General features: G+C 44.6%; 1 protein-coding gene across 3 annotated transcripts in view; it reads left to right on the forward strand.

Annotated features, from left to right (window-relative positions):
- The window catches only part of RTN1 (reticulon 1), a 202,176-nt gene that overhangs the window by 171,774 nt on the left and 4,793 nt on the right, over window positions 1-25,609 (forward strand). For 2 of the 3 annotated variants that reach the window (XM_073349958.1, XM_073349959.1), the window contains one exon: window positions 24,433-24,640. In XM_073349958.1, the coding sequence (XP_073206059.1) occupies window positions 24,433-24,640 (208 nt within the window). Of the gene's footprint in view, window positions 1-3,174; window positions 3,473-24,432; window positions 24,641-25,609 lie in introns of those variants that run through there. The other variant, XM_073349960.1, reaches the window with a different exon arrangement.

The raw sequence follows: 25,609 nt of genomic DNA on the forward strand, positions 1-25,609 counted from the left end.
TGCTATGAGTCTGGGTCCATGTACCTAAATGGCTGGAAGCATTACCATCTCAAGCTCTGATCTCACGAGATCTCGTAAGCAATGTAGGTTGGGCTGGGTCACTGTTTAAACGAGCAGACCTTTAGGAAGTGGTACTGATGATCCAATTGCTGCCACGTTCCCCTCTGAATCAGGATAGAACCATGCCACAGCGCGGTGGTACAGGGCACTGTGCTGCCCAGGGTATCATCCTGCAGCTGGAGACGTTAAACTAACATATTGACTACTTGTGGGGAGCCAAGATTTGGGATTAGAGGGATAGACAGAAATTAGTCAGGTAGTGATCCCTACAGTAATGGCTCACTCACCTCTATTAACCATGCCAGAGAATCCTGTAAATCAGGGGCTAACATGAGGGAAATGCAACCCTTATTTTATGTATTCCTTAGTCCTCACTTCCCCCTTGCCTTTGATCATCTTCTCCATTAGTTCATCCCTCTCATTTCTACAATGACTCCTGCATGAGAGGGATCAGGTCTGCCTTTCTGGCCTTTGAAAATGATTTTAAAACCTAAACAATGAGGTCATCAGGCCTTTGGCTATAGTAGCACTAGCAGATTTTACTGTGTAAAGATCAACGGGTTCCATATTAAGATTCTCGCCAGATATTGGCTTTGACTGTGGGAGAAGTTGTCCAAGAGGAAGATAAGGGACCTGCTACTGCCAGCTCTAGGGGACCTCTGTTAGCTTAAGCGCTAGAGGCCTGTTTCTCTGAAGCAGTCCAGTCCCAGCTCCCTATGGGTGGGTGCGCAATGTACAAAGCTGTATCTGCAACACAAGGATTTTTTACAATACATTGGGTTCAGTGGGAATTAAATGTATCCAGGATGAAAACTGGAGAATTTAGCCCTTGATATTTATGTGACTGTTACACTGAGACTGAGTTTAATGTACAATTAGAATGTATCAATAACAATATTTAATGTGATGGCATGGTCTAGAAAAGTGGTCCCCAAACTTTTTACCTTATGCCCCCCCTTACTGCTGCCCACTTCCCACCATAGGGTGACCAGGTGTCCGGTTCAATCAGAACACCCGGTCGAAAAGGGACCCTGGTGGCTCCGATCAATACTGCCAAGCGGGCTGTTAAAAGTCTGGTCTATGGTGCTGTGGTGCTAAGGCAGGCTAGTCCCTACCTGTCCTGGCTGGCACCGTGCTGCACCCTGGAAACAGCCAGCTGAGCCAGGTCCTAGGCAGGGGGGCTGTGGGGCTCCACGTGCTGCCCCCACCCCGAACACCGGCTCCGTACTCCCATTGGCCAGCTCCTGACCAATGGGAGTGGGGGGGAGGGCAGTGCCTGCAGGTGAGAGCAGTGCACAGAGCCACCTGCTGTGCCTCCGCCTAGGACCCAGACCAGCTGGCTGCTTCCAGGGTGCAGTGCGGTGCCGCCAGGACAGGTAGGGACTAGCCTGCCTTAGCGCCGCAGCACCATCGACTGGGAGCTGCCTGAGGTAAGCCCACACCCCAACTCCCTGTCCCAGCCCTGAGCCCCCCCAACCCAGAGCACCCTCCTGCATCCCAAACCCCTCATCCCCAGCCCCACCCCAGAGCCCGCATCCCCAGCCGGAGCCCTCACCCTCTCCCGCACCCCAACTCCCTGTCCCAGCCCAGTGAACGTGAGTGAGGGTGGGGGAGAGCGAGCCACCGAGGAAGGGGGAATGTAGTGAGTGGGGGTGGAGCCTCAGGGAAGGGGCAGGGCCTCGGGGAAGGGGCAGGGCTAGGGTGTTTGGCTTTGTGCGACTAGAAAGTTGGCAACCCTATCCCCCACCCTGGGAGCCACAGCCGGGGACTTGGTTGGAACCAGGTGCCACAGCTGGGAGTGGGGCTATTGTTGGGGCTGGGGGCCGAGGCCGGGACCGGGGCGGGGGCCAGAAACAGAGCCTGAGCTGGGGCTGGGGCCAGAGCAGAGCTGAACAGAGCAGGGCTGGGTGGCATTCCCTCCCCATCCACTATGTGGGCTGGCCCAGGCCCCACCATGGCCTTCTAAATGTTCCTCCGTGCCCTCCTAGGAAGGCGCACCCCACAGTCTGGGGACCACGGGTCTAGAAGATTAAATACCAGTCTGGGAGCTGGGTACACTGGAAGTCTAATCCCAGTGCTGACAGTGACTTGTGGGGATAATAACACTTATTAGGGGATGTTTTGAGGATTGATTAATATATGGACTGTGCTTTGAAAAGGCCAAACACTGTGTAAATGCTAAGTCTGCTTATTGCCAGTGCTATTCATCTCTAGGATGCTAGATTAATTAACCCTTGCCATGTCTCTGCAAGGGAAATGGGGAAGTACTACCCTTCATTTTACTGCTGGGGAAACTGAGGCAAGGAAGGTAAGTGACTTGGCTAAGGGGAAATCAGTGTCCAAGCTGGGATTAGAATTCAAGAATTCATGGCTTCCATGCCTTATGCAGAGAGCAGGCCCTCTTTACATTTAAAGATGCTCGTACCACATGTACATCATGTGGGGCCACCTTTAATACAACGTTTGTTTAAGAACTGTCTAATGTACCTCCTAGGAACATAGCCCCAGGTCGTTGCTGTCTCCTAACTCCGTCTCTCCAAAGTCCCATTATCATACACACTCCCCTTTCTGCGCTTGCTTTTTTGTGTGATGCACAGACTGGGGGGCTTGGGCATGGTGACTGGAATCCAGTCTCTGCTCATTTGTGCTCTGTCCTGTACCCAGACTTGGAAAGCGGCGAACATTTTGGTGGTTTATTTACTCTGTCGTTTCCTTGCGTCTCTGGACTATTTGGTCAAATCTCAGTTCGCAGCCCATTTTAAAAAAAAATAAAGAGAGACTGGGCTGCATTTCTGGAGCTGGCTTCTGCCCTGAGCTGTAGCCATGCCCTCTCTGGCCCTGCACAGATGTGACCAGGAGCAGGACTCCTGCAGATGGACAGGTGTAAATGAGGGGGATTTGGCCCTCCATCCATCTGAAGAAAACAGTGGATTTCTTAATGTTCTCCAGAAATTTCTGGAACATTAATAGTCACAGGGGGAGTAAATACATAGGAAGCTGAGCCCCACCCCACCCCACCCAATTTGTTTTTGTTTCTGTGCTGTCAGGTTCAGTTAACCATTTCGATGACTTAACAGAGCTCAGCCTCCAAGCGAATGCTTTTGATTTGATAGGCAACTGCATCCCTTTTTCAAAGGAGCCTGCTCCCTAGGGCAACCACATCACAGTGCTGATTTGCTGCAGTGAAGACTGCAGCGCGTACAATATGCCCTCCCCCCTCTCCCTGTTCTGCTTACAGCATCGGTCTGTAGCCAGTGCAAGGAAGCAGCCGTGATACCCACTAACCTATTCATGCTTTGGAATGCCTCAGTGAGAACCCAGGAAAGGAGCCGCAATTCCTAATTCTTCAAGATGCAAGCCAGTGCCGATTCTACCAAGATGGACTGTCTGTGGAGCAACTGGAAATGTCAGGGTATTATATCTATTCTAGTGTTGCATGCCTAGAAAGACTGCATGGGAGAGAAGGCAAAGGCAGCATCCATCCATTTTGCATTGTTCACCTGTGGGTCTTTGCATGCTTTTTATTTCCCCAGAAGATTTTCTTTGAAGTAATTTTAAAAAACAACTCTAATTATACGCTTTGAGTTTCTTTTATTTCTCCAGTCCCCAGCTTTTACATCTTAAAAACATATAACGCAGGACGTTTTCCTCTCACGCTGCAGCTCCTATCAATGCCACTCTTCCCTGATCATGTAGCTTCTTTCCTCATCTTTGAGGATCATTGCCAGACTGTGCCCAGCATGCTTTTGTATGTCGTGGGCTTTTAGAAGAGGGCAGTAATTATGAATTTGTGTCTGTTTAGGCTCCTGAGGTTTACTGACAGTCCTGTTTTGGAGTTTCAGTGCATCCTTTTGGATGGGACACACCCATTTTGAGATCTGTGTCCACTGTCAACACAAAGAAAATGTAGCCCCAGCAATAACTGTAATAATACTCAGAATACTGTTGCATTGCCACACATTTGTCAGTTTGCTGTATGGTAGCCTTTAAATTTATTCCATGATTATTTTTTCTAGCACACCCCTAAACCACCTGCTGTAAAATATTGCGCTCTTTTGGTCATCTGTTGTGTAACTGACAAGAACAATAGAGGCTATGTTCTGTTATAACAAATTTATTTTTGAGATGGTCCATGTTAGCATTGGGTGTGGCTGGCTACCTTCCAGCTCGCCTGACAGCTTTTCAGCCATTTTTATTCAGCTTCACACTTAATAGCGAGCATCTATCCTTTGTTTTGTTAAAAGACTGTCTATGTGACACTGCTTGGGGAGCAGATTACAGAAAAATAGATGGAAAGATGGATCAGTCTTGTCATCTTATGTATGTGTGTGGCAGGCTTTGTTTTATTAATTCTGTAATAATCTTTATGACAGCAAGGTTCATTTTTTTTTTACTTTGAACATATTGTGAATTACACTGTAGCAGCATCTGCTTAAAGAGCCCGTGCTTCTTTTCAGATGTAATTTCTCCTCCTCAAAAGAATATAAACCCTGGTAATTGTAATGTGATCTGGAAAGCCTTCTGAATGTGTTTGGGGAGCAGGGCGGTTAATTGGATCCATCCAATTGCTGTTTCTGATATATTTTAAACCTTGGTTCTGCACATAATCATCACCACATTCTGAGGGATTTATCCTAAAGTCAGGCAGCTACAAAGTAAACAGAGGCACCTGCTAATACAAGCCCCCGGCAGATCACAGCTTCCATTGTGTTAATAAAGAACCATTTTTCACCACCAAGATTTATTATAACAACATGAATTCTGTATACTAAATTCCATGAGTTACTTTAAAACAAGGCTAGATATTAAAATGCTACCTATTCTTGTGGAAAAGAGAAAATTGCTGAGTCAAGTTGTCAAGCTCATCTTGACTTAAAGCCAGATTGGATTTTTTTGTCCATCTTTACAAAAAACAAAAAAATATATACATAAATTACAAAATAGAGGGGCACAGGGTATGCTATCTTTGCTTAACAAATAATTAATAGTATTCTTGTGCCATCTGTCTTTTTGCAGTCTGCCCTTTGAAATCAGTAGACAGTTTGACTTAAAATTGAATGACACAATATGACCCATGTTGGTGAGAAAGAACCTAGTTGGAATAAATGATTACTATCCTTTACTTATCTTTTCCTTTCCCTTGATGTAGCTTTTTATGCCTGGGGAATAGGAAGTGGGGACTTTTGTGATGAAAAGAGGGAAGATACTAAAATAGCCATAGGATATTGCCTATGTCTGTAACATTCTACTGATCAAACCCAAATTCACATGGCTGCAGAACTGTAACCCCCTCAAAAATAGACACAAGAAGAACAAACATTGGGGGGTTTATATGGTCAACAATAGACTGTGTTGACACCCCCCCACGCAGACCTCACCCCCAAATATCTATTTTCTGAAAAATAAAGTTGTTCAAATTTTCCATCTTCATTAATTATTGCTTCATGTCAGGTAACTTTTTTCCTTTCATAGGGCTGTCTATGTACATACAGACAAAGATAAAATAATACAATGAATTTTGATTGAAGTTATGGAAAACTTGAGTGGTAGTTAGCACAACTTTTAATTTACTAGAAAACCAGGTGTGTAATTAACTAAAATTAAGGACTAGGCAATGTAATATATCAATACTATTTTGGGGTAGGGTAGTGAAAAGCTAGGCGGTGTTTATTCTGAAAAGCAGCAGATAAAGTAGTTGTTGCTTTCGTTTTGCTCATCTTAACATGCTTTTTGTAAATATTTTTTGTGGTAATGGAAATACATTCAATGTTGGTATGTAATATTCAAATATATTGCAGTGTAATTTTATCCCTCTATACTGGAAGTATGACATGATTGTATCAATCACAGATGATGTTACAATCCTAAGGGAGAACCAAAGTCATTCTCCCCTGCTAGACATATGTCCCATTTAAAATATTATCATTGAGAGTAAGGTGAATTACAGCAGACTGTTGTTTTGTTTGCATCTTTCACAGTTAGAAGGTGATGTGTCTGAAATAGACTGGGGTTGAGCTATCCAGTATGTATGATGGTGCAGAGGTAGATATACCACTGTGTATGCCAGCCACTGCGGGCCTCCAGACACGAACAGTCAGAAGAGCTGACTGCAGAAGGTAGTACTTCAGAAATGATGTCACAACACCAGGCAGTCACGTTGTGCAGTGCTCTGAAGTAATTCCAGACGTGTGACTGTTGGAAGCTGTGTTTCTGAGAGTGGCTTAAGAACATAAGATGGCAGCATCTACCGCTTCAGATATATGGGCTGCTAGACCAGGCATCCTGACCTTCTATGAAGATGTGGCATGATGCTCTAGGACAGTGGCTCTCAACCTCTCCAGACTACTGTACCCCTTTCAGGAGTCTGATTTGTCTTGCGTACCCCCAGGTTTCACCTCACTTAAAAACTACTTGCTTACAAAATCAGACATACAAATCCGAAAATGCCACAGCACACTTATTACGGAAAAATTGCTTACTTTCTCATTTTTACCATGTAGTTATAAAATAAATCAATTGGAATATAAATATTGTACTTACTTTTCATTGTAGAGTATATAGACCTCATAAAGAAGTCATTGTTTGTATGAAATTTTAGTTTGTCCTGATTTCGCTAATGCTTTTTATGTAGCCTGTTGTAAAACTAGGCAAATATCTAGATGAGTTGATGTGCCCCCTGAAAGACCTCTGCATATCCCCAGGGGTACACGTACTCCTGGTTGAGAACCACTGCTCTAGGATACCCTGTAATCGATACTTACGGCATGTACCAGTTACATTAGAAAAGACCCCCAAACGCCTTGCATTGCACAGCTAGTTATTTGCAATACTCTAGCCAGGCAGTCACCTCTGCTTTCATTTCCCCTTCCACAATCCACTTCTTAGATATCCATGAGTGATAAGTTTCTGTCTGCTTGTCTGTTGACCTACAAGTCTCAATTAAAAAAACAAATGTGAAAGATTGCAAGTAAAGAACCTGTGGAGTCTTTATAGAAATGCCACTAAATACTAACTATAGCATTCATCTCTGTAGCACCTGAAGGCCAAGGGTGACTAAGGAATGCAGGTGTCTTTGAAGTCCATCTTACTTAGCTTCATTGGAACAATGTTATGAACAGGGCTTGTACTGGCACCTGTTTTCTGAGTATTATCTTACTTTTTCAATTAAAGTAGGAGCTGCCTTTAAAATGGTTCTGAAAAGCTAGACCAAGCATTTCTCCATGGCTATGTTCTCTGTTTTCAGTACTGATAGCAGTGTTCAATGGTAATAATATTCACGTGTGCATTTAAAGTGTAATCTTGTTAGCAGCTTTGAAACCATTCTAATCAGCCACCTTGTCATAAAATAGTAGTTTCGGCCTATTGTTACTGTCGATGCTTTTCACATTTTCAGAGGTGGATCGTTTCAACAGACGTTATGGATTAGATCCTCATCTGGTGCAACCTGGTGTGGCTCCAAATGAGCTAGGCTAGTTTACACCAGCTAAGGATCTGTCCCTGAGGATCTGTTGTATGTCTTGTGCTGAACCTTTATAGATACAGATGCTTGGAGCCAGGTTGTCAGCTGATATGTATTGGCTTAGATGCCAAGAGTTCTATGGAGCTACAATGACTCTGACCCACTGAGAATCTAGCCCCTTTTTCTCTTTCAGAGGGTGTCCTGTAAAGACTGAACAAATGTGGTCAAGTTGTAGTCTAAGGGAAGAACAGTCTTCCAATTTCAGGTGTTCTTTTTTTGCAGAAATTATAAGGCTAAGCTTACCAAAATCAGTATTAAGGATGTATTTAGTCCCTAACCTGGGCTGATGCATTTTGAAGGTTAGCACAAAATAAAGTTTGTTTATGAAGTTTGAGTAGATTGCATTTTAAGCAGACTGAAATAAACAAACCCTGTTACTCCATTAACATGCAAACAGATCAAGGGCCAAACTTTCAACCCTGCCTGTAACATTTCACCTGCAAATTGGGTGATTAGATGCAGTGACCTGATTTGTGTGCATAAATGTTGTTATATGAGCAAACTTTGTGAGGGTATTATTTTAGGGTCCCATTTGAAAATTATACCCAGGTTCACCACAGACTTCTATTGGGATCAGATACAAATTCAGAAAAAGGGTTTTAGCTATTTGATAATCCAGGTTTTATGAAAAATATGGTCACTGTACCTACTGGGTTCCGGGACGGGGGCGGGCGGAAGCCCGCAATATGGTCACTGTTACTATTGGGTTCCAGGACGTGGGAGGACGGAAGCCCGCAATATGGTCACTGTAGTGGGGTGGTTACCCCGCTCCAGCCCTGAAGGGCTTAAAACAGCCCTGGGAGAGGGCTGTGGCAGGGGAAAAGATGGGCTGTTTGGGAAAGCAGCCACAGCTGTAGCCCTTATAAGAGGGCAGTGGGCCAGAAGGAAAGACCTCCTCTCTCTGGCTCTAGAGAGGGAAGGACTTGACTGCTGGGAAGCTGAGGAGGGTATCTAGGGTGGAGCAGTGCTGGGGAAGGGCAGAGGGAGCTGGTAGCTCCAGCCTAGCAAAACCCCAGGCTGCAGGCCTTGTTAGGGTAGAGCAGTACTGGGGAAGGGCAAAGGGAGCTGGGAAGCTCCAGCCTAGTAAAAACCCAGGCTTCAGGCCTAGTTAAAGGCCTATAAAAAGGTACTGGGCCTGCAGAGGGGCAGCCCAGAGATAGGCAGAGGCAGCTGGTCCAACCCCCCTTGCCGATGATGAGTAGTTCATAGGCTGCAGTCTGCCCCAAGGAGTGGGGGCTAGACAGTGACTGGCAGTAGCCACTGAGGCAAGGGAGGGATAGGGATTGGGGGTTCCACTAGCAGGGGAGCCCCAGACTGAGGGGGTACTGCCAGGGGGCAGAACCCTAATCTAGAAAGGCACCGGGGTCCGGGAAGGACACGGGGGCCAGCGGCAGGTGAGACACTGGCCTGCAGAGGGCGTTCCTGGCCAGAAGGGCTAATTCCCAGGACGACCGACAGGAGGCACCGCACCGGTGAGTCGTCGCCCTGCGACGGTCACTATTATTACCTCTCCTCAATTTGTTTCCCCCTTCAACTTGATATGTGCCCCGTCACTCGTTCCCGAAGTCCATCTCACTGGCACACTGAAGAGTTACACTGACAACCCCATCCCTGGACCAAGGCTGGTGCAATACCCTGGGAGCTCTCATCCTGTCTGTCCTGATAGCCTAGGAGCTTTTCCTCTCCTCTTCACTGTGGTGTTCCTGTAAGCTGCCTTTGTATGGCATTCTGAATAATGGGGCCAGTCAACAAATCTGAAACCTCTTCCATGCATGTTTTCAAGAAAAAGTTCATTTTCTTTCAAAAATGTGTGCTGAAATTTTTAATTTTCTTATTGAAACAAAATTAAGTGCAAATTTTCCATTTGCTTTTAAGCAAAGTGAAAATTTGGGGTCTTTCTTTCTCCCCCTCTGTTTCTCTTCCCTTTTTTCTCCCATTGGAGAAGAGGGGGGAGGGGAAAGAGAGGGGAAAAACCAAACCACTTTCACTTTGATTCTAATCAAAACCAGCTTTTCATTTCAACGAAACACTGAGACATTTCGAACATATCACTCAAAAAGTCATTTTTTATCATCAAAAACCCCTTTTCAGTGAAAAAAATCTCAACCAGCTCTAGTGACTAGGCATAAGCTCCTATAAGCAGCCACGCTCTGCCCTCCTCGTGGCTTGCGTTATCAAAGTAGCCCCGTGCTAGACTTGCACAGACAACTCTTCAGCAGCACTGTACTGGAGGGGGTGGAGCAGCACTTTGTGGCTTGCTAGGCTGGTCAGGTTTAGCAGCCCACACTTAGGGGTGGGCAGCTTTATTTGGGAACAGGAAAGGTTCACATGACCAAACCTTCCAAGGTTAAAGGCCAGACTGTGCCTGGACCCCCCTGCACATGTCTGCAGTGTGGGGGAGGACACAAAGCGACTGCCCCACTTTGTGCCCCCTTGCCTCAGCAGGGCCCAGGCATGATAGCCCCTTCTTGCTGGCCACACCAACCTCTGTGCGTCACTAGCTAGTAGAGCTAGCGAAGTGGGGAGGAGGGAGCTCGTTGCACCATCCTAAGTGATAGTTCAGCAGGTGCACTCCCACTATGCCCCTGGCAGCTCTGGAAGGGGGTGCACAGGTGTAGGTGGGTGGGGTTTCCCCATTCCCTTGGGGGTGCTGTGCGCCAGGAGTTTTAGGAGGGATCACACAGTCTCTCCCTGAGGTGGTGCCTCTCCACTCCTCTCGCAAGGCAGGGCTGTGCCTGTCTGGTACAACTGAGCCCTAAGCTGTTAGTTTCATCGAGAAGAATGGGACAAGCCTGCACAAACCTTTCAGGGGAGAGCTCTGTGTGCGCAAATGAGGCGTGAGCAAACTAGTTTACATAGTTCACACCTTTGACCAGACCAAACCCTGACCATGAAGTTTGGAAAAGCTCATCTAACCTTCTTTCTTTCCTTTCTCAAATGTTGCCTTTGTCTGCTCTTGATTTTAGTCAGAACCAGAAGCATTAGCAATGCAATGCCATGAGAGAGGCTTTTCTGATGGTATTTCTGACCTGACCCTGACTATTACAATGGAGTGCTGGAAACAGAGGCAGTAGAGTCTAGTGGTTAGAGCTCTGGACTGGGAGTCAGGGTTCCTGGGTTGTATTCACATAGTTGCCTCTGGTTCCATTGAGGATCTTGGCTGAATCACTTGCATTCTCTGACCCTCAGTTTGCCCAGCTTTAAAATGGCAACAATAGAAACCACCTTGTCAGAGTGTTGCTGGAATTAGTTAGTGTTTGTAAGTAACTTTGAGCACCATGGATGAAAAGCACGAATCTACTGGGCAGGTATAAATTATTGTTAATCTTTCTTGTTCAAAACTCTCTTCTCATGAGATTTGCAAACTGATTTCAAGACAAAGATTCAGGTGAGTTTTTGGATAATAAGCAGCTAAATTCTCAGGACCAAATTCTGCCCACTGGTGTGCATGTGCAACTCCCCCAGGTTTCTGCATAAACTGCATATGCACATCTGAGGCTGGAACTTGTCCCTTTGATGCTTAACTGAACTTCTATATCTTTTGCGGCGTTCACATGTCATTCATCAGAACCGAGCCCTCGCCAACCAGAAGAACATCAGGCAAGGGACCAGAGTGCAGGAGATGCAATCTCTGAGCATGGCCCAGGATCTCAGTCTGGCTTTTAGAAAAGCCGGGGAGGCACATATTTCTGTGTAGAGTAGGTCTAATTACTATTTCACATTTTGTGGGTGTGCAGAACCTTTTCAAGATACACAGCAGTGGTGGTTTTCTTAGCTGAGAGTAAGATCAACTTGCTGAGCTAAGATCCAGGAGATAGAATAAAGAACAGGCAATGGTCCTGAGTGGAGAGGAAAGAGGATACCTGCAGCTTAAGTCTCACCAAAGAGACCCAGCTTCAAACTATCTTCAGAAACTCTCTCCACAGCAGAAGTGTAGCGTATCTGAGTTGCTTGTGGATTCTCGTTGACATGAGGCAACCTCCAAAGAGCCGAGACCTATTTATGTTCTGGAGTGAAACCAATCATAGAACACCTGTACTCCGGGAGCACAGGGTTGTTGTTTTTTTGGTAAACTTCCTTTAGAATCTTCTCATTTCCTTTTGAATAATCAAATTCTTTGATTAAGAAATTGAAACTAAAACCAAGAAAGTTGACTGCTGTGATGAAAGCCACTAAAAACAAGGACAATCGTAACCCTCCAGATGTCCTTCAGCACCTCCTGTACTCAAAATGAGGCTTCACCACTAACTTCTATTTTTTCTGAGTCCCAAAATGCCAAGCTATAGGCTCAATCCTTCAGTCCTTACTCAAGCAAAATTCCCATCGATCCCAATGGGACCGCAGGATTAAGAGCCCACGGTTAGAGGGCAGACCCGGGAAGATGTGTACAACTTTGATGTTTTATTGCTTCCAGTTTTAACAAGGCCACCATGCTTATTTAAACCACTGAGATTTAAAAAAAAAAAAAAAAGTGAGATTTTAATGGCCTGGCATTTGCTGGCTCCTGCTCATTTTATGTCCTGTCTGAAAATAAATCAACTTAAACAATACATTTCAACTTCCTTCATTGTCAGAATGAGAATGCCTTTTAAAATACAAAAACAACAAAGAGTCCAGTGGCACCTTAAAGACTAACAGATTTATCTGAGCATAAGCTTTCTGAAGAGGTGGGGTTTTTACCCACAAATGCTTATGCTCAAATAAATCTGTTAGTCTTTAAGGTGCCACCGGATTCCTTGTTGTTTCTCAAAAAGAAAAGGAGTACTTGTGGCACCTTAGAGACTAACCAATTTATTTGAGCATGAGCTTTCGTGAGCTACAGCTCACTTCATCGGATGCATACCGTGGAAACTGCAGCAGACATTATATACACACAGAGATCATGAAACAATACCTCCTTCCACCCCACTGTCCTGCTGGTAATAGCTTATCTAAAGTGATCATCAAGTTGGGCCATTTCCAGCACAAATCCAGGTTTTCTCACCCCCCCCCCAAACTCACTCTCCTGCTGGTAATAGCAGGAGAGTGAGTTTTTGTGTGGTGGGGAGGGGGTGGAGGGTGAGAAAACCTGGATTTGTGCTGGAAATGGCCCAACTTGATGATCACTTTAGATAAGCTATTACCAGCAGGACAGTGGGGTGGAAGGAGGTATTGTTTCATGATCTCTGTGTGTATATAATGTCTGCTGCAGTTTCCACGGTATGCATCCGATGAAGTGAGCTGTAGCTCACGAAAGCTCATGCTCAAATAAATTGGTTAGTCTCTAAGGTGCCACAAGTACTCCTTTTCTTTTTGCAAATACAAACTAACACGGCTGTTACTCTGAAACTTGTTGTTTCTGTGGATAAGACTAACACAGCTGCCCCCTGATACTTGACACCATTTCAAAATACATCTCCTTGAAAATGGTCTACGGAGGAGTAATTCTGGCTATGCTGGGGACCTAAGCTAGCTGTGCATGCAAGGGCTGAAGTCATTGGGAGCTGGTCAGTTGAAGTCCGGCGGGTGGGGTTAACTCTGACTTCAGTGAGAGCAAAGTTGGGCCCTTTTTAGTTGCATGGGATGCTGTACCAATCTGATGTTAATTTTTCCTTACAATTAAAGATGGGCCTGAGCCCTGACATTTGAGATCTGGTAGAGGGTCCATATCTAAGCTTCTGAAAGTTTGATAGGGATGAGGAGGGGGGCTGGATCTGTGGTCCTGGTTCATGCCCATCTCTACTTAAAATTAACATTGATTGCACGAGGTGTGGCAGGAATTCTGCCTGTTTTCCTTCATTTCCATTGCAGATTAGGCAGGTTCCTATTAATAAAATCCTGTACACAAATCTGCAAGTGGCAGGCAGGCTTGTTGTTTTATTAGCAAATAAGACATGGAGTGGGCCTCTTGTCTACAGATGTTGTGTTTTTTTTTAAAAAAAACCAATGGTTGTCATTCCTAATCCTGCAGCCTTCCTTGTGTGAAGAAATCCCACTGATGTCAACGAGAATGTCACATGAGGAGCAGTGGCAAGACTGGTTCCTTAATTATTATCAGCCACCTAGTATTACCATGTATGGGGCCAATCCTGTCACATTTAATCACATAAGCAATCCTAGTTCTCCCGAATAATCCCACTGACATCAGAGGGACCATTCTTGGGATTAAGGAATACTCAGGGGAGTAGGGGGTTACAAGATCTGGCATTCATTAATTGTATGCCTGTTCTCTTGTGTCTCCTGTTAGTATGCTGTATGTCGTGCATGCTGAGTTATCTAGAATGCCGGAAACCCTAACTCACCTTGAAACTCCTGTTTGTCATTCTTGAGGTCTAGGAATGTCTTTGTCTGTCTTCTCATAACACCAAGTGACTAAGATTGCAGAATAACCCAGGCCCTGAAAGCCATTGCTCTGAAAGGGATGGGAGGCCTTTTGGATAGGGATAATGCACACTATTGCCAGGCTACAAACCCAGGGTCAACTCCCACTCCTGGCCTCTTGTCCCAAGGGTTGGGAGAGCAAGAAGGGTGACCTCTCTGGCTTATTGAGAGCTGGCATAGGTGGATTCTCAGGGGCATCCTGCCCTCAGGGAGAAGGGTGGTCTCTGTGATATGGGACTCAAGGATGAAGGGCTGTAACCCGAGAGAAAAGGATGGGATCCAGAGGGGCCCAACAAGAATGGGGGGAAAAAAACCTTATAAAAATAGCAAAGACACTCTGTCGGCTCTGCAGTTCATGGTAGCAGTCTTCCGGAGAATGGCTGGCACGTCTCAGCTTCAGAAGTTGCATCCCTCTGTATTACATTTAAATACAGATGACTGGTGGCCGGGGGGGGGGGGGGGGGGCAGAGGTGGGGAAATGATATATTGGCATAGAAAGATGTCTTAACGAAGTGATGAGAGAAAACACTGAGCAGGTAGCCTTTGGATATGCTTTGATACTGGGAGAACCCTCTGCTAATCAATGCATAAATAGCTGGATACATAAATAGCTGGATACTATTGGCCAGATTTTAATCACCCTTCATCATGTGGAGAATCCACTACTTTGCCAACATGCACAAACATGTAAGTGGATCTGTAGCAGTGCCCTCTGTGCCCCAGGATTGAAATCCTGGCCCCATTGAAGTCCACGGTAAAACTCCTAGTGACTTCATTAGGGCCACGCCATCATCCCATTTCTCTGAGGTCAGAATCTGACCCTGTAAAATATATATAGTTAAACAATGGAAATAATTTTCTGAAGTTTTAAATTAGTGTATGTTTTACTGGAGCATAGGAGGGATTTTAAATACTATTGTTACATCTAGGTTTGTCTGTTTCTGACTGTTTCTAATGTGCTTATCATGATAGTCCCAAGGCATCCATTTTTCAGGGGGTTAAAAATTCATTTGGTAAGAAGTAGAGATGGAGTCAAACCAAAACCCTGGATCCAAAGACTGCAAAACTTTGACAGATCACACCTGGACCTTGGTCTATAATGAGCCCAGCGAAACCCACTGAGCTAAAATTTCCCACCATGTGAGTGATCTCTGCTGCTCTGTGGCTCAGGCTTTGTCCTAGTAATAAGTCACAGTTCTCAAATATTAGTCCAATAAAGGCTGTTAATTAACAAGACCTTCATTGTTACATTCGGTTTCCCTAGCTTTCCAGTGTCACTACTGCCACTGGACAATTAATTAGCGTTTGTATACGTGCATCAAAATTCTTTTCTTAATTTCTCATCCACAAAAATGCTACCCAGGGAATGGTGAGCCATAAGCCCCGCTGCCCCACATGCATACCATACAGGTCCTCTGGTTATGGTGTTCACATGTGAGGGAAAGTGTCTTGTGATGCCATCTCTATGCTGAGCTGTGCATAGGCTTGTACGTGGTCTTCCTCTATTGTGGGCCATTCCTTATGCTTGCAGGCTAACCCAGAATTTTTACAAAGATTACTGGTTTATTAAAATTCCAGAGAAAATGCTGCCCTCCCACATGTTTAACGGGGACAGGTGTGGGAATGCTCGTGCAATATTCTGTATAATGATACACTCCCCTTCTTCCTGCACCTCAGCTTAATGCCATAAAACACCACTGGTATCTTAGTGGATGCTTCACTAGTAAGGAAAGTTGGAATTGCACTGACCTATGTCCACAGGCATTGGGACCACAGCAGGCTCATTTCTTGGTCCTGTGTCAATCAGCCACTGAGTCCACAGGGTTGTCTTTAATTCCTGTAGTTATAACCTTACCTCCCCTTGCACTCTGATTGCACTCTGCTCTCAGAGGCTGGCTAGGGTATGACCTGCCAGGTGGGCTGCCCACAACAAAAACTTAACAGCGGCAGAGTACATCCAGTAACTGCCACACCCTGCCCTGGTCTCATCAGACATTGAGTATCCAACGAAGAAGATTCTTGTCTCCTCCCTCTGGAAGAACAAAATCAAACGCTGCAACATAAAGCGCATGAGTTACAATTGCTCGGACAATTTTGAATTGTAGAGGAAGAACTGGGGGAAACAAATATGTATGATTTTCAGACTTGAGCAGGGAGATGCCTTGTGGGTCCAAAATAACTCATCCCGTCAGTGCAGAATTGACTCTAATGTATTTATACACAGGAATCCTATCAGTCAAAAATGTTCATTTTCTGTCTCCCCACTCCTGTCTTTTTCTCTTAAAACAATATTTTACAAAGAAGAAACATGCATGAGTTTGAAGGCATGGGGACATTTTAGACATAATTTGACTAAAATCATGTATCCTCCAGATACAATTTTGGGATGTCCTTCAAATATAAAAGATAACACAGGCAAACTGGGGATATAGCAATATGCGTGTTTTGGTGACCACACAAACCATTAAAGCTCTGTTCTCATGGTTACCATGAGGTCATCACAACCCTTGATGAATGTGCATAGTAATATAGCTCACAGCAGCGCCCTCAGGCCCTTTGTCCCTGTCCTTGGTCCCTGTTTAAGTATATGCTGTCTAGTGCATCAGTGCTGTATATGGTGTGTTTTCCAACTTTTGAGATGCTAGATGCCCAATAACAAAAAACATTTTCCAAAAGAAGCAATGATGTCTGCCAGGAGAAGTTTCCAGGCCCTGTACCCAAGAAATTTCCTCAATGGGATAAAAGTCACAGGTTACTGACATTATTTATTTTTGAGAACTTAGGTCTAACTTACACTGCAAGCAATACATTTAATTCCTACCTGTACCCATCTGGAACTGTTGCTACTAAGTTCACCTAGTTGGATTGCTAGTGTGACTGCATGGCAGAGAATGGAGAATTCAGGTTAGCTTAATGAGATGAAGTTATATTTAAAATGATGGCTGAGAGTTTGAAAGTTTCTTCTTTCAAACCTAAGGTTTGTGTTGTTTGAGCTATGTTTTGCAGAGCTCTCCTGCGTTCATTTCTAACTCAGAATAATGAACAAGCTAGACTCTAAAAGTAGACCGCTAGTAAATGCATTTCTCCATTGAAAACTCTTCAAAGAAAGTGACAACACTGATTTGTCATAGCCTGAGAGCCCGATCCTGCTCCCATTAAAGTCAGTGGTAAAACTCCTCTTAAATTCAGAGGTGCAGCATCTGGCCTTTAATGAGGAGAGAGAAATGGTGCTGAACTTGAGGTTGTTTTGATAAATCATAGAGGACTTTATACCTCCACAAGTAAATAGGGCCTACAGTGGATTCTACTGGAATTAATACAAAGATATGGAGTGAAAGTAATGTCACCCTTGTTACAGTAAATTAAAAACCAATCATGAGGAGCTACTGCTAAACAGCTTTTGCATGTTAACAGCTGAGGTTATAATGTTAGGCTGGGGTTTTCAAAGAAGCGCGAGGGAGTTAGGGCTCCGAATCCCATTGAAATGGAATGCAATTTTGGTGCCTATTCTCTTACACTCCTTTGAAAATATCATCCTCAAAGGTGAGGTGCTCTATAGCTTGTCACTTTGTCTGTTTAAGATCTATCAGGTTGAGCTGTGCATGTGGCTCTGCTATCAAATTATATGCAAATCACATGTCAGTATCATAGAATCATAGAATATCAGGGTTGGAAGGGACCCCTGAAGGTCATCTAGTCCAACCCCCTGCTCGAAGCAGGACCAATTCCCAGTTAAATCATCCCAGCCAGGGCTTTGTCAAGCCTGACCTTAAAAACCTCTAAGGAAGGAGATTCTACCACCTCCCTAGGTAACGCATTCCAGTGTTTCACCACCCTCTTAGTGAAAAAGTTTTTCCTAATATCCAATCTAAACCTCCCCCACTGCAACTAGAGACCATTACTCCTCGTTCTGTCATCTGCTACCATTGAGAACAGTCTAGAGCCATCCTCTTTGGAACCCCCTTTCAGGTAGTTGAAAGCAGCTATCAAATCCCCCCTCATTCTTCTCTTCTGCAGGCTAAACAATCCCAGCTCCCTCAGCCTCTCCTCATAAGTCATGTGTTCTAGACCCCTAATCATTTTTGTTGCCCTTCGCTGGACTCTCTCCAATTTATCCACATCCTCCTTGTAGTGTGGGGCCCAAAACTGGACACAGTACTCCAGATGAGGCCTCACCAATGTCGAATAGAGGGGAACGATCACGTCCCTCAATCTGCTCGCTATGCCCCTACTTATACATCCCAAAATGCCATTGGCCTTCTTGGCAACAAGGGCACACTGCTGCCTCATATCCAGCTTCTCGTCCACTGTCACCCCTAGGTCCTTTTCCGCAGAACTGCTGCCTAGCCATTCGGTCCCTAGTCTGTAGCGGTGCATTGGATTCTTCCATCCTAAGGGCAGGACCCTGCACTTATCCTTATTGAACCTCATCAGATTTCTTTTGGCCCAATCCTCCAATTTGTCTAGGTCCTTCTGTATCCTATCCCTCCCCTCCAGCGTATCTACCACTCCTCCCAGTTTAGTATCATCCGCAAATTTGCTAGTAGTCTAGCATGCCAGGAGCATACCACCTCATGTGTATTCAATATGGACTTTTCAGAATCCTGCGACTGTAATTGGGTCTGGGTAATTGAATGGTCATAAAAATCATGCAGTAAACCCATTGCTCACAGCATGGCAATTTATTTAAGATGGGTTATGTGGACTGGAGTAAAGTCATTCATTCTCTTTCTGCAGGTCACTTCCTCCCTAGAAATATGACTGGGGATCTAATTCATTTGTTGGTGTTAATTCGTATTATGAATCACCCCTCTCTAATTTATAAGTGAATTTTGTGCTCATGAAAGACAGAAACCTAAATGCTGTCTTAGGGCATGTCTACACATATAGCGCTGCAGCGGGTCTGGTGAAGACACTCTTAAGACGACAGGTCAGCGCTCTTCCATCAGCATAATAAAATCACCTCCACACGCGGCAGAAGCTATGTCAGCGGGAGAAACTCTCCCGCCGACATAGAGCTGTCCACATCTGTGCTTAGGTCAGTGTAACTTATATTGCTTGGGGAGGAGTTTATTCACACCCATGAGCAATGTAAGTTCTGTCAACATAAGCTGTAGTGTAGACGTAGTCTTAGATCAGGTATAGCGCTGGTACAGTAAATCCTACACCAATTTGTCTGCACAGCTGTGCATGTGCCTGAATCCTGGCCCAGAAAACTGGTTGTGTTAGTATTGACTGAGGCTTTCTAGAACAGAGGCTGCTAATTGTGACAGCTTTTCTGGGGGTTCTACATTGTGGACAAAAAGGGACTAGGGTGAGGCTGTGAAATGCCATTTCAGTGGTGACTCAAGGTAAGATTTGAACTTAAGACTTCAAAGATGGTGTTCCAAGCCTCTGTTTGCCAGAAGCTGGGAATGGGCAACAGGGGATGGATCACTTGATGATTACCTGTTCTGTTCATTCCCTCTGGGGCACCTGGCATTGGCCACTGTTGGAAGGCAGGATACTGGGCTAGATGGACCTTTGGTCTGACCCAGTGTGGCTGTTCTTATGTTCGTATGATAGAAAACCTACTTGGCCAGCAGACCGAGTACAACATATTGTGCACTGAATTGATATTACATTTGGAGCTGCAAAATAGTGTGTGTGCACACTGGGCTGGTATCCTTCCCCTTTGAATTTCACCTTGACTACACTTAAGAATAACAAGGGCATTTGAAGAGAGGATGTAGCCATTGTTTGTTGTTCATCTGGCGACAAGGGGTTGATTAGCCATTGCACTGCCCCTTGTGTATCATTTACACCCAGGGGAGTGTAAAGGCTTCTATTTGAGGCAGTAATGATTTACACCCCCTTTGTGGTGGGGTAAATGGCTAAACAAGGGGCAGGGGCCGCTGTGAACCAAGTCCAAGGATTCTGGCTACAGTTATTTTCACAGCCTCAGACTTCTCTTGTGTTCGACACTTGTGGTCGGTTTTGTTGTCTAGAGGAACACCCATGTCCCAACCTCCATGTTACTGGCTGCCACATACGTGAGATCTTTTGCTCTTTGTAGAAGAGGCACAGACTAAATATCTGGGGCCAGATTGTTGGTCCTGCTATGGCTGCTTTGCACTGCTCTGGTGATGCAAAGCAGCCATAAACCAAGCAGGCATGCCCCCTCGCCTCTGAGGATTCCCCCTTTGCAGCCACTGTAGTGGCTCCAAGATCATGCCAAGAATAGGGGGCATACCCATGGGAAAACTAGGACATCCATTTGTCCTGGAACAGTCAGCATCACAGTAGGTGCATTCTATCTGGATGCCACTGGAACATGCAGCACAATCCCTCCTTGAGTTCCCCATGTATCAGTCACAATCTAACTCTGAATCTCTGCAGATGGGAGCCAGGCTTGGGCAAAACGGAAACCTGCCCTGTTTGAAATGAGATTTCCCTTGTTTAAGAAAAAGTGAGATGTAAACATTGGAAAAGACGGTTTAAGTGGCTGGCATACAGAGGCAGCTCTACTTTGTAGCCTGGTCTTTTAAGCAGCTTCATTTTAATATCATTCATTACTATGGGCCTGATCCAGCTCACAACAGCCAAATCCTGCCAGTGTGAAAGCTGCATGCTGACTTCCCAGCTGGCTAACCTGCCCAGGGGAAGGGCTGGATTGCCACAGTGGGAAACCAAAAATACTCAGTCTCCATTTAGCTCTGCACCCTGGAGTTATGGCGTTGCTTGAGGAAGAGAAGGGCTCATGTTGATGAGCTCAGCGCTTCGTGTCCTGTGCCCCCAAAAGTACCTATATTAGAGCATCTCATACTCTCTCTTCCCCGTGCCTGTCCAAGGAGCCGTCAGGGACTTGCTCACTCCATGACCGGGTGTCAGGGACGTGAGACTGAGTGACACCATCTGTCCTGACTGTCAGTTTAGCCTCTGTCCTGGTTTATTCACTTACAGCCTCAAAGGTATTTAGGCTGTTAACTTCCATTGAAATTGGTGTAAGGTAGGAGCCTAAGTACCTTTGAGGATCTGGTCCTTACGACAAATCCTTTTGCATCCCACAGGCTCGGAGGCCGTGCAGACTGACCCAGCATTGTTCCACTGCACATAGGAGGGATAAGATTTGGGGAACCCATGCATCACAGTTCTGTGGGTCCTCCCAGCCTTCTGCCATGCAGAAGGCGTTTGGGGCATCAGTGAGACCGGGACCGGCAGATCCACCACTACACGTGTCCATGAGTCATTGCCTCGGGGCTATAGGGAGACTTGGAGGCTGCTGCTGCTCCATAGTTTGGAGAGGAAGATTCCTTCTCCTAACCCCTATGAATCTCTACTATACTGACCATCCCAGATCATTCATCTGTGCCTTCAGGGAAGAATTTGGACCAACTTCTGTTGGTGAAAGAGACAAGCTTTCAAGCTACACAGAGCTCTTTGACCTGATCTGAAGAAGAGCTGTGCGGAGCTCAAAAGCTTGCCTAGTCCACCAACAGAAGTTGGTCCAGTAAAAGATATTACCTCAGCCACCTTGTCTCCCTCACATCCTAGGACTGACATGTCTACATCACTGCAGACATCCTTTGACATATGTCCATCCTGCGGTGAGTTTGCAGCAGTGTGTCCTCACTAAGAATTGCCTCTTTCTTCTCTAAAATACAATGTTTATCTTTAAAGAGAGAAATCCAGAATGATCTGTTGAGGGAGGAAAAGGCAGTGAGAAGGTGACTGATCTGTGAGCAGCTTTAACTTTTCAGCCTCTGCCTCTGTATGCCAGCCACTTTTAACTTTTCAGGGTTAGATTGTGACTGAGCGGCCTGCTGTTGCCGAGGCCAAATACTAGTAACTACCGATAATTCTTTTATTAGCCAATTCTTTAATATGCCTTAGCAAAAATTTCAGTTGTAAAACAGGTTATGTCAGGATGATGCACACGTTGGAATATATTCTCATTGCTTTAGCCATTCAGCTCCTTTTCTCATTGAAAGGAGTAGCAGTCCTGGAAAGCCCTATGTATCTAGGTGAGAATATAATCCATTTCTAGCCTATGATAGTACTGGGCACATGACCACAGCTGGAATTTGTGCTAAATTGCATTGGTTAATTAAAGAATTAGTTGCTGACTTTGGGACTTATCCTTAGCTGGTGTAAACCAATTCAGACTACTTGTTTTTGCCCAATTGACGTTGATATAGCTGTCCATTCCCTATTTAGCAGGCAGTGTTTTCTCTTGGTGGGTGGGCATACCATTTCTTCTGCAGATGAATGTACATGCACAATGCCATGAGCTAGGCAGTTAACACTTGCACTCACTTCACTGGTCTGCAGAATATGAATTAACATACGACATGAGAGGGGAATATAATCAAAGGTATTGCACGGTGGGTTTGCATTAAACCCCTAATGACATCCCCAAGCAGCAGTTTTAGGACTTTTTAGGTATAAAAATGAACAGGGGGCTTCAAATAATATCTCCCTTCCCAAATCCATATTTAGAGTCAAGCAGATGCAGACTCTCGCAGCTTATGCTCTGCAAAACACTTGTAGTAGTGAATCTAATTAGTTCTGCAGATATCCTACATATTGGCACCATGGGAATCCATCTCTTCTTAGTTGGACACACTGTGTAAATGAATCCATCATATTTAGGCCCCAATCCTGCATGCGGTCTGACATGTGAGTAGTCCGACTGAATTCAACAGGGCTAGTCCTGTGCATAAAAGTTTGAAGGATCCAGACTGAATCCATGCATTTAGAAATATGAAAGGATTCTCTTATTTATGGTCCGTATATGGAATAGAATGGAACTTGAATGGAATAGAAAGTGAATAGAATTTGACTTTAAATAGCAAAGTTTGTACTCTAGCCCAATATACTTTACAATACTGAGTAAGAGTGAGAACTGTAATGGTAATGAGTAATAGCTTATTCCGCAATGACTCACATCTCTTTGGAGATTATAATTATTGCTGGGCAAATAATCTGCAACAAATATTTTATTCTATTAATTTTGCGCCTTTTTCTTCTCTTTGTGAATTTTCTTTGAACAGATCATAATTTTACTGAATTTGTTCTTTATTCAGAATTATTCCACAGCTAACGTATAAATAACACTTGATCTGTACCATATTCAAGCAGTTCATCATGAATAGTCAATGTTTGTAATTAGAGCTGTTTTTGATTGGACATTATGTCACATGGCATGGTTCTGTTCCCTGATTGGATGAAGGCCACTGTTAGAAGCAGATTTCGGATATAAATATTTGGCATCATGAATTTTACAGGAATAGTCAACAATGTTTGCTTAAATTTTGATTTTTTTGGTGAATACTCCTGTTGGTAAAATCATTTTGCTACAATGTTCGTGGTACATGGACACAAAATGGGTCCAAGCCGGGAAAAGTGAACTTTAAAAGGTGAAGATGTAGTTACAGAAAACGTTTTGCAGTGTTTGCCCTGCTCAAATTAAAACATATAAGTTGTATAGCTAGAGAAGGTTGGCTAAGTTTCTTAAGAAGTCTCATGGGGTTTTTAACTTCCAGCTGAACGGTCACCAGACTAAATTGGACCTTTCCTTAAATGTCTCATTAGTTCCCTAAAAATGTAACAAATAGAACTGGTCAGAAAATAAGGGTTGTTGTTTTTTCTCTGCTGAAAGCATCAATGAAAATGGGGAAAAAGAACAGTTCTCATTTAAACTTTTCAATGGAAATTTTTTTTGTTGTTGTTGATGTACCAAAAACTGAAAAATATTTGGGATTTCTAATGAAAAATCTAAAATTTTCAAGGAAAGAAGACACTTTTTAGAAAAATTTTCATTGAGTCAAAAACTCAGTCTTCCTTCGAAAAAAGTTTTGATGGGAAATTTTGGACTAGCCCTAGTAATAACCCATAGCCCTGCATGGAAGAGTCATGGTGGAATAAGTAATGAGGCTGGTATGAGACTCAGATACGATGATCTGGTTTAAGGGCAAAAATGCTGCCCACTAAGCCATACTGACACTGCAATATAGAGTTATTAGGCCAGGTTTTGATCTTGTTTGCAATTTTGTGTTTCTGGAATAACTCCACTGATGTCAACAGAGTTTTACTTACACACACGCACACTGTATCTATATAGTCATTTGTTCCTTTGGCTAAGTCTACACTACGAGGTAAGGGAGTGATTCCTAGCTTGCATACACATACTCGCATAGCTGTGGTAGCAAAAGCAGCAGCCACATGGCTTAGCAATGCTAAGTATCTACCGAAGGGGTTCAGGTGGGTTTGTCTTTGGCACGGCTAACCCATGCTGCCGCTGCCCATGTTATCACAGCTACACTATTTATACTCAAGTAGCTTCATCGAGTTAACATATGTGTATGCAAACTGGGGATCACACCCTAGCTTGCAGTGTAGATGTAACCTTTGTTTCTCTGCAAAAGTGCTTGGTCACCTGAATCTGCAACAGTAGCTTGCTTTGAAATCCTTGCCGTGCTGGAGTTTGACTGATTTAGATCTTCTCTTCCCAGCTATCGACCTGTTGTACTGGCGTGACATCAAGCAGACTGGGATAGTGTTCGGAAGCATCCTGCTACTGCTCTTCTCTCTGACCCAGTTCAGTGTGGTCAGTGTTATTGCCTACCTGGCACTAGCTGCTCTCTCAGCCACCATTAGCTTCAGAATCTACAAGTCAGTTTTACAGGCCGTGCAGAAGACTGATGAAGGCCATCCATTCAAGTGAGTGCAATCATTGCCAAAGGGGGGTATATCCTGCATTATTCATTGTTAGTGACAGAGTTCTGTATCTGCTGTAAACACTTTCAGACCATAGACATGGTGGGTTTCTTTCCCATAATGGGGGGAAAATGTTATTTTCGGCCGCTTGGGGGTCTTAAAAGTCCATGAACTGTATTTGCTCAAATTTTAAAAAAAAAAAAATCACCCCTCAGACCTTGAAAATTTTAGCCTGAAAGCTGAAAGATTTAGGAAGTTAGAAGCTACTAGAAAAAAGGAGCAACTATAGTAAAAGTTATCGCTGTCCCTGGTGTTCCAGCTATAATATACTTTCCCCCCATAGCAGCAAGAATACTGTCCTACACTTGTTTTTTACGGAATGCCTAGATTAATGAGCTTTCCGTAAAGCAACTTGGACACAGATAACACAAGATAAGTGTTAAATGTTAATACTTCTGTTTTCAGAGGGAAAGTCGTAGCTTCACCCCAGCAAGATGAGTCTCAAGAGATTGTCAGCTGGAGGAGATGACAGAAGCCTGAGATAGGAACCCCACAGATAGATTTTCTTTCTCTCATGTGGAAATGCGGGCAAGGAATCCCCAGTTTCCAAAGGATCCTAAAGAGAGCCCTCCATGGGGCATGGGAAAGGGGTGATTGGATGGGGTGGGCCAGGGGACACAAATCATTCTCCCCTGCCTCCCCACTGAGTTTCAGAGAGAAAGCTTATATGGCCTGGTGTTGGAGTACCTTTTCCACATGGACCATCGTAATGCTGGCAAGCTGCCCTTGAATTTGGCGCTGTGCTGTCAAGGAGGGGAGTAAGAGATACTGGTGTTCCAGAACTGATGCAGAGGCAGGAGACCTGTGAGCAGATGGCTCTGGTCTCTGGTCTTCTGCCATTCTCCTGGAATCTACAGTGTCTGAGAGGCTGGCTCCATGGCCCATCCCGTGGGGGGAATAACTCGCGTGCCC

The sequence above is a fragment of the Lepidochelys kempii genome, chromosome 6 (assembly GCF_965140265.1).
Source record: "Lepidochelys kempii isolate rLepKem1 chromosome 6, rLepKem1.hap2, whole genome shotgun sequence".
Taxonomy (NCBI): domain Eukaryota; kingdom Metazoa; phylum Chordata; order Testudines; family Cheloniidae; genus Lepidochelys; species Lepidochelys kempii.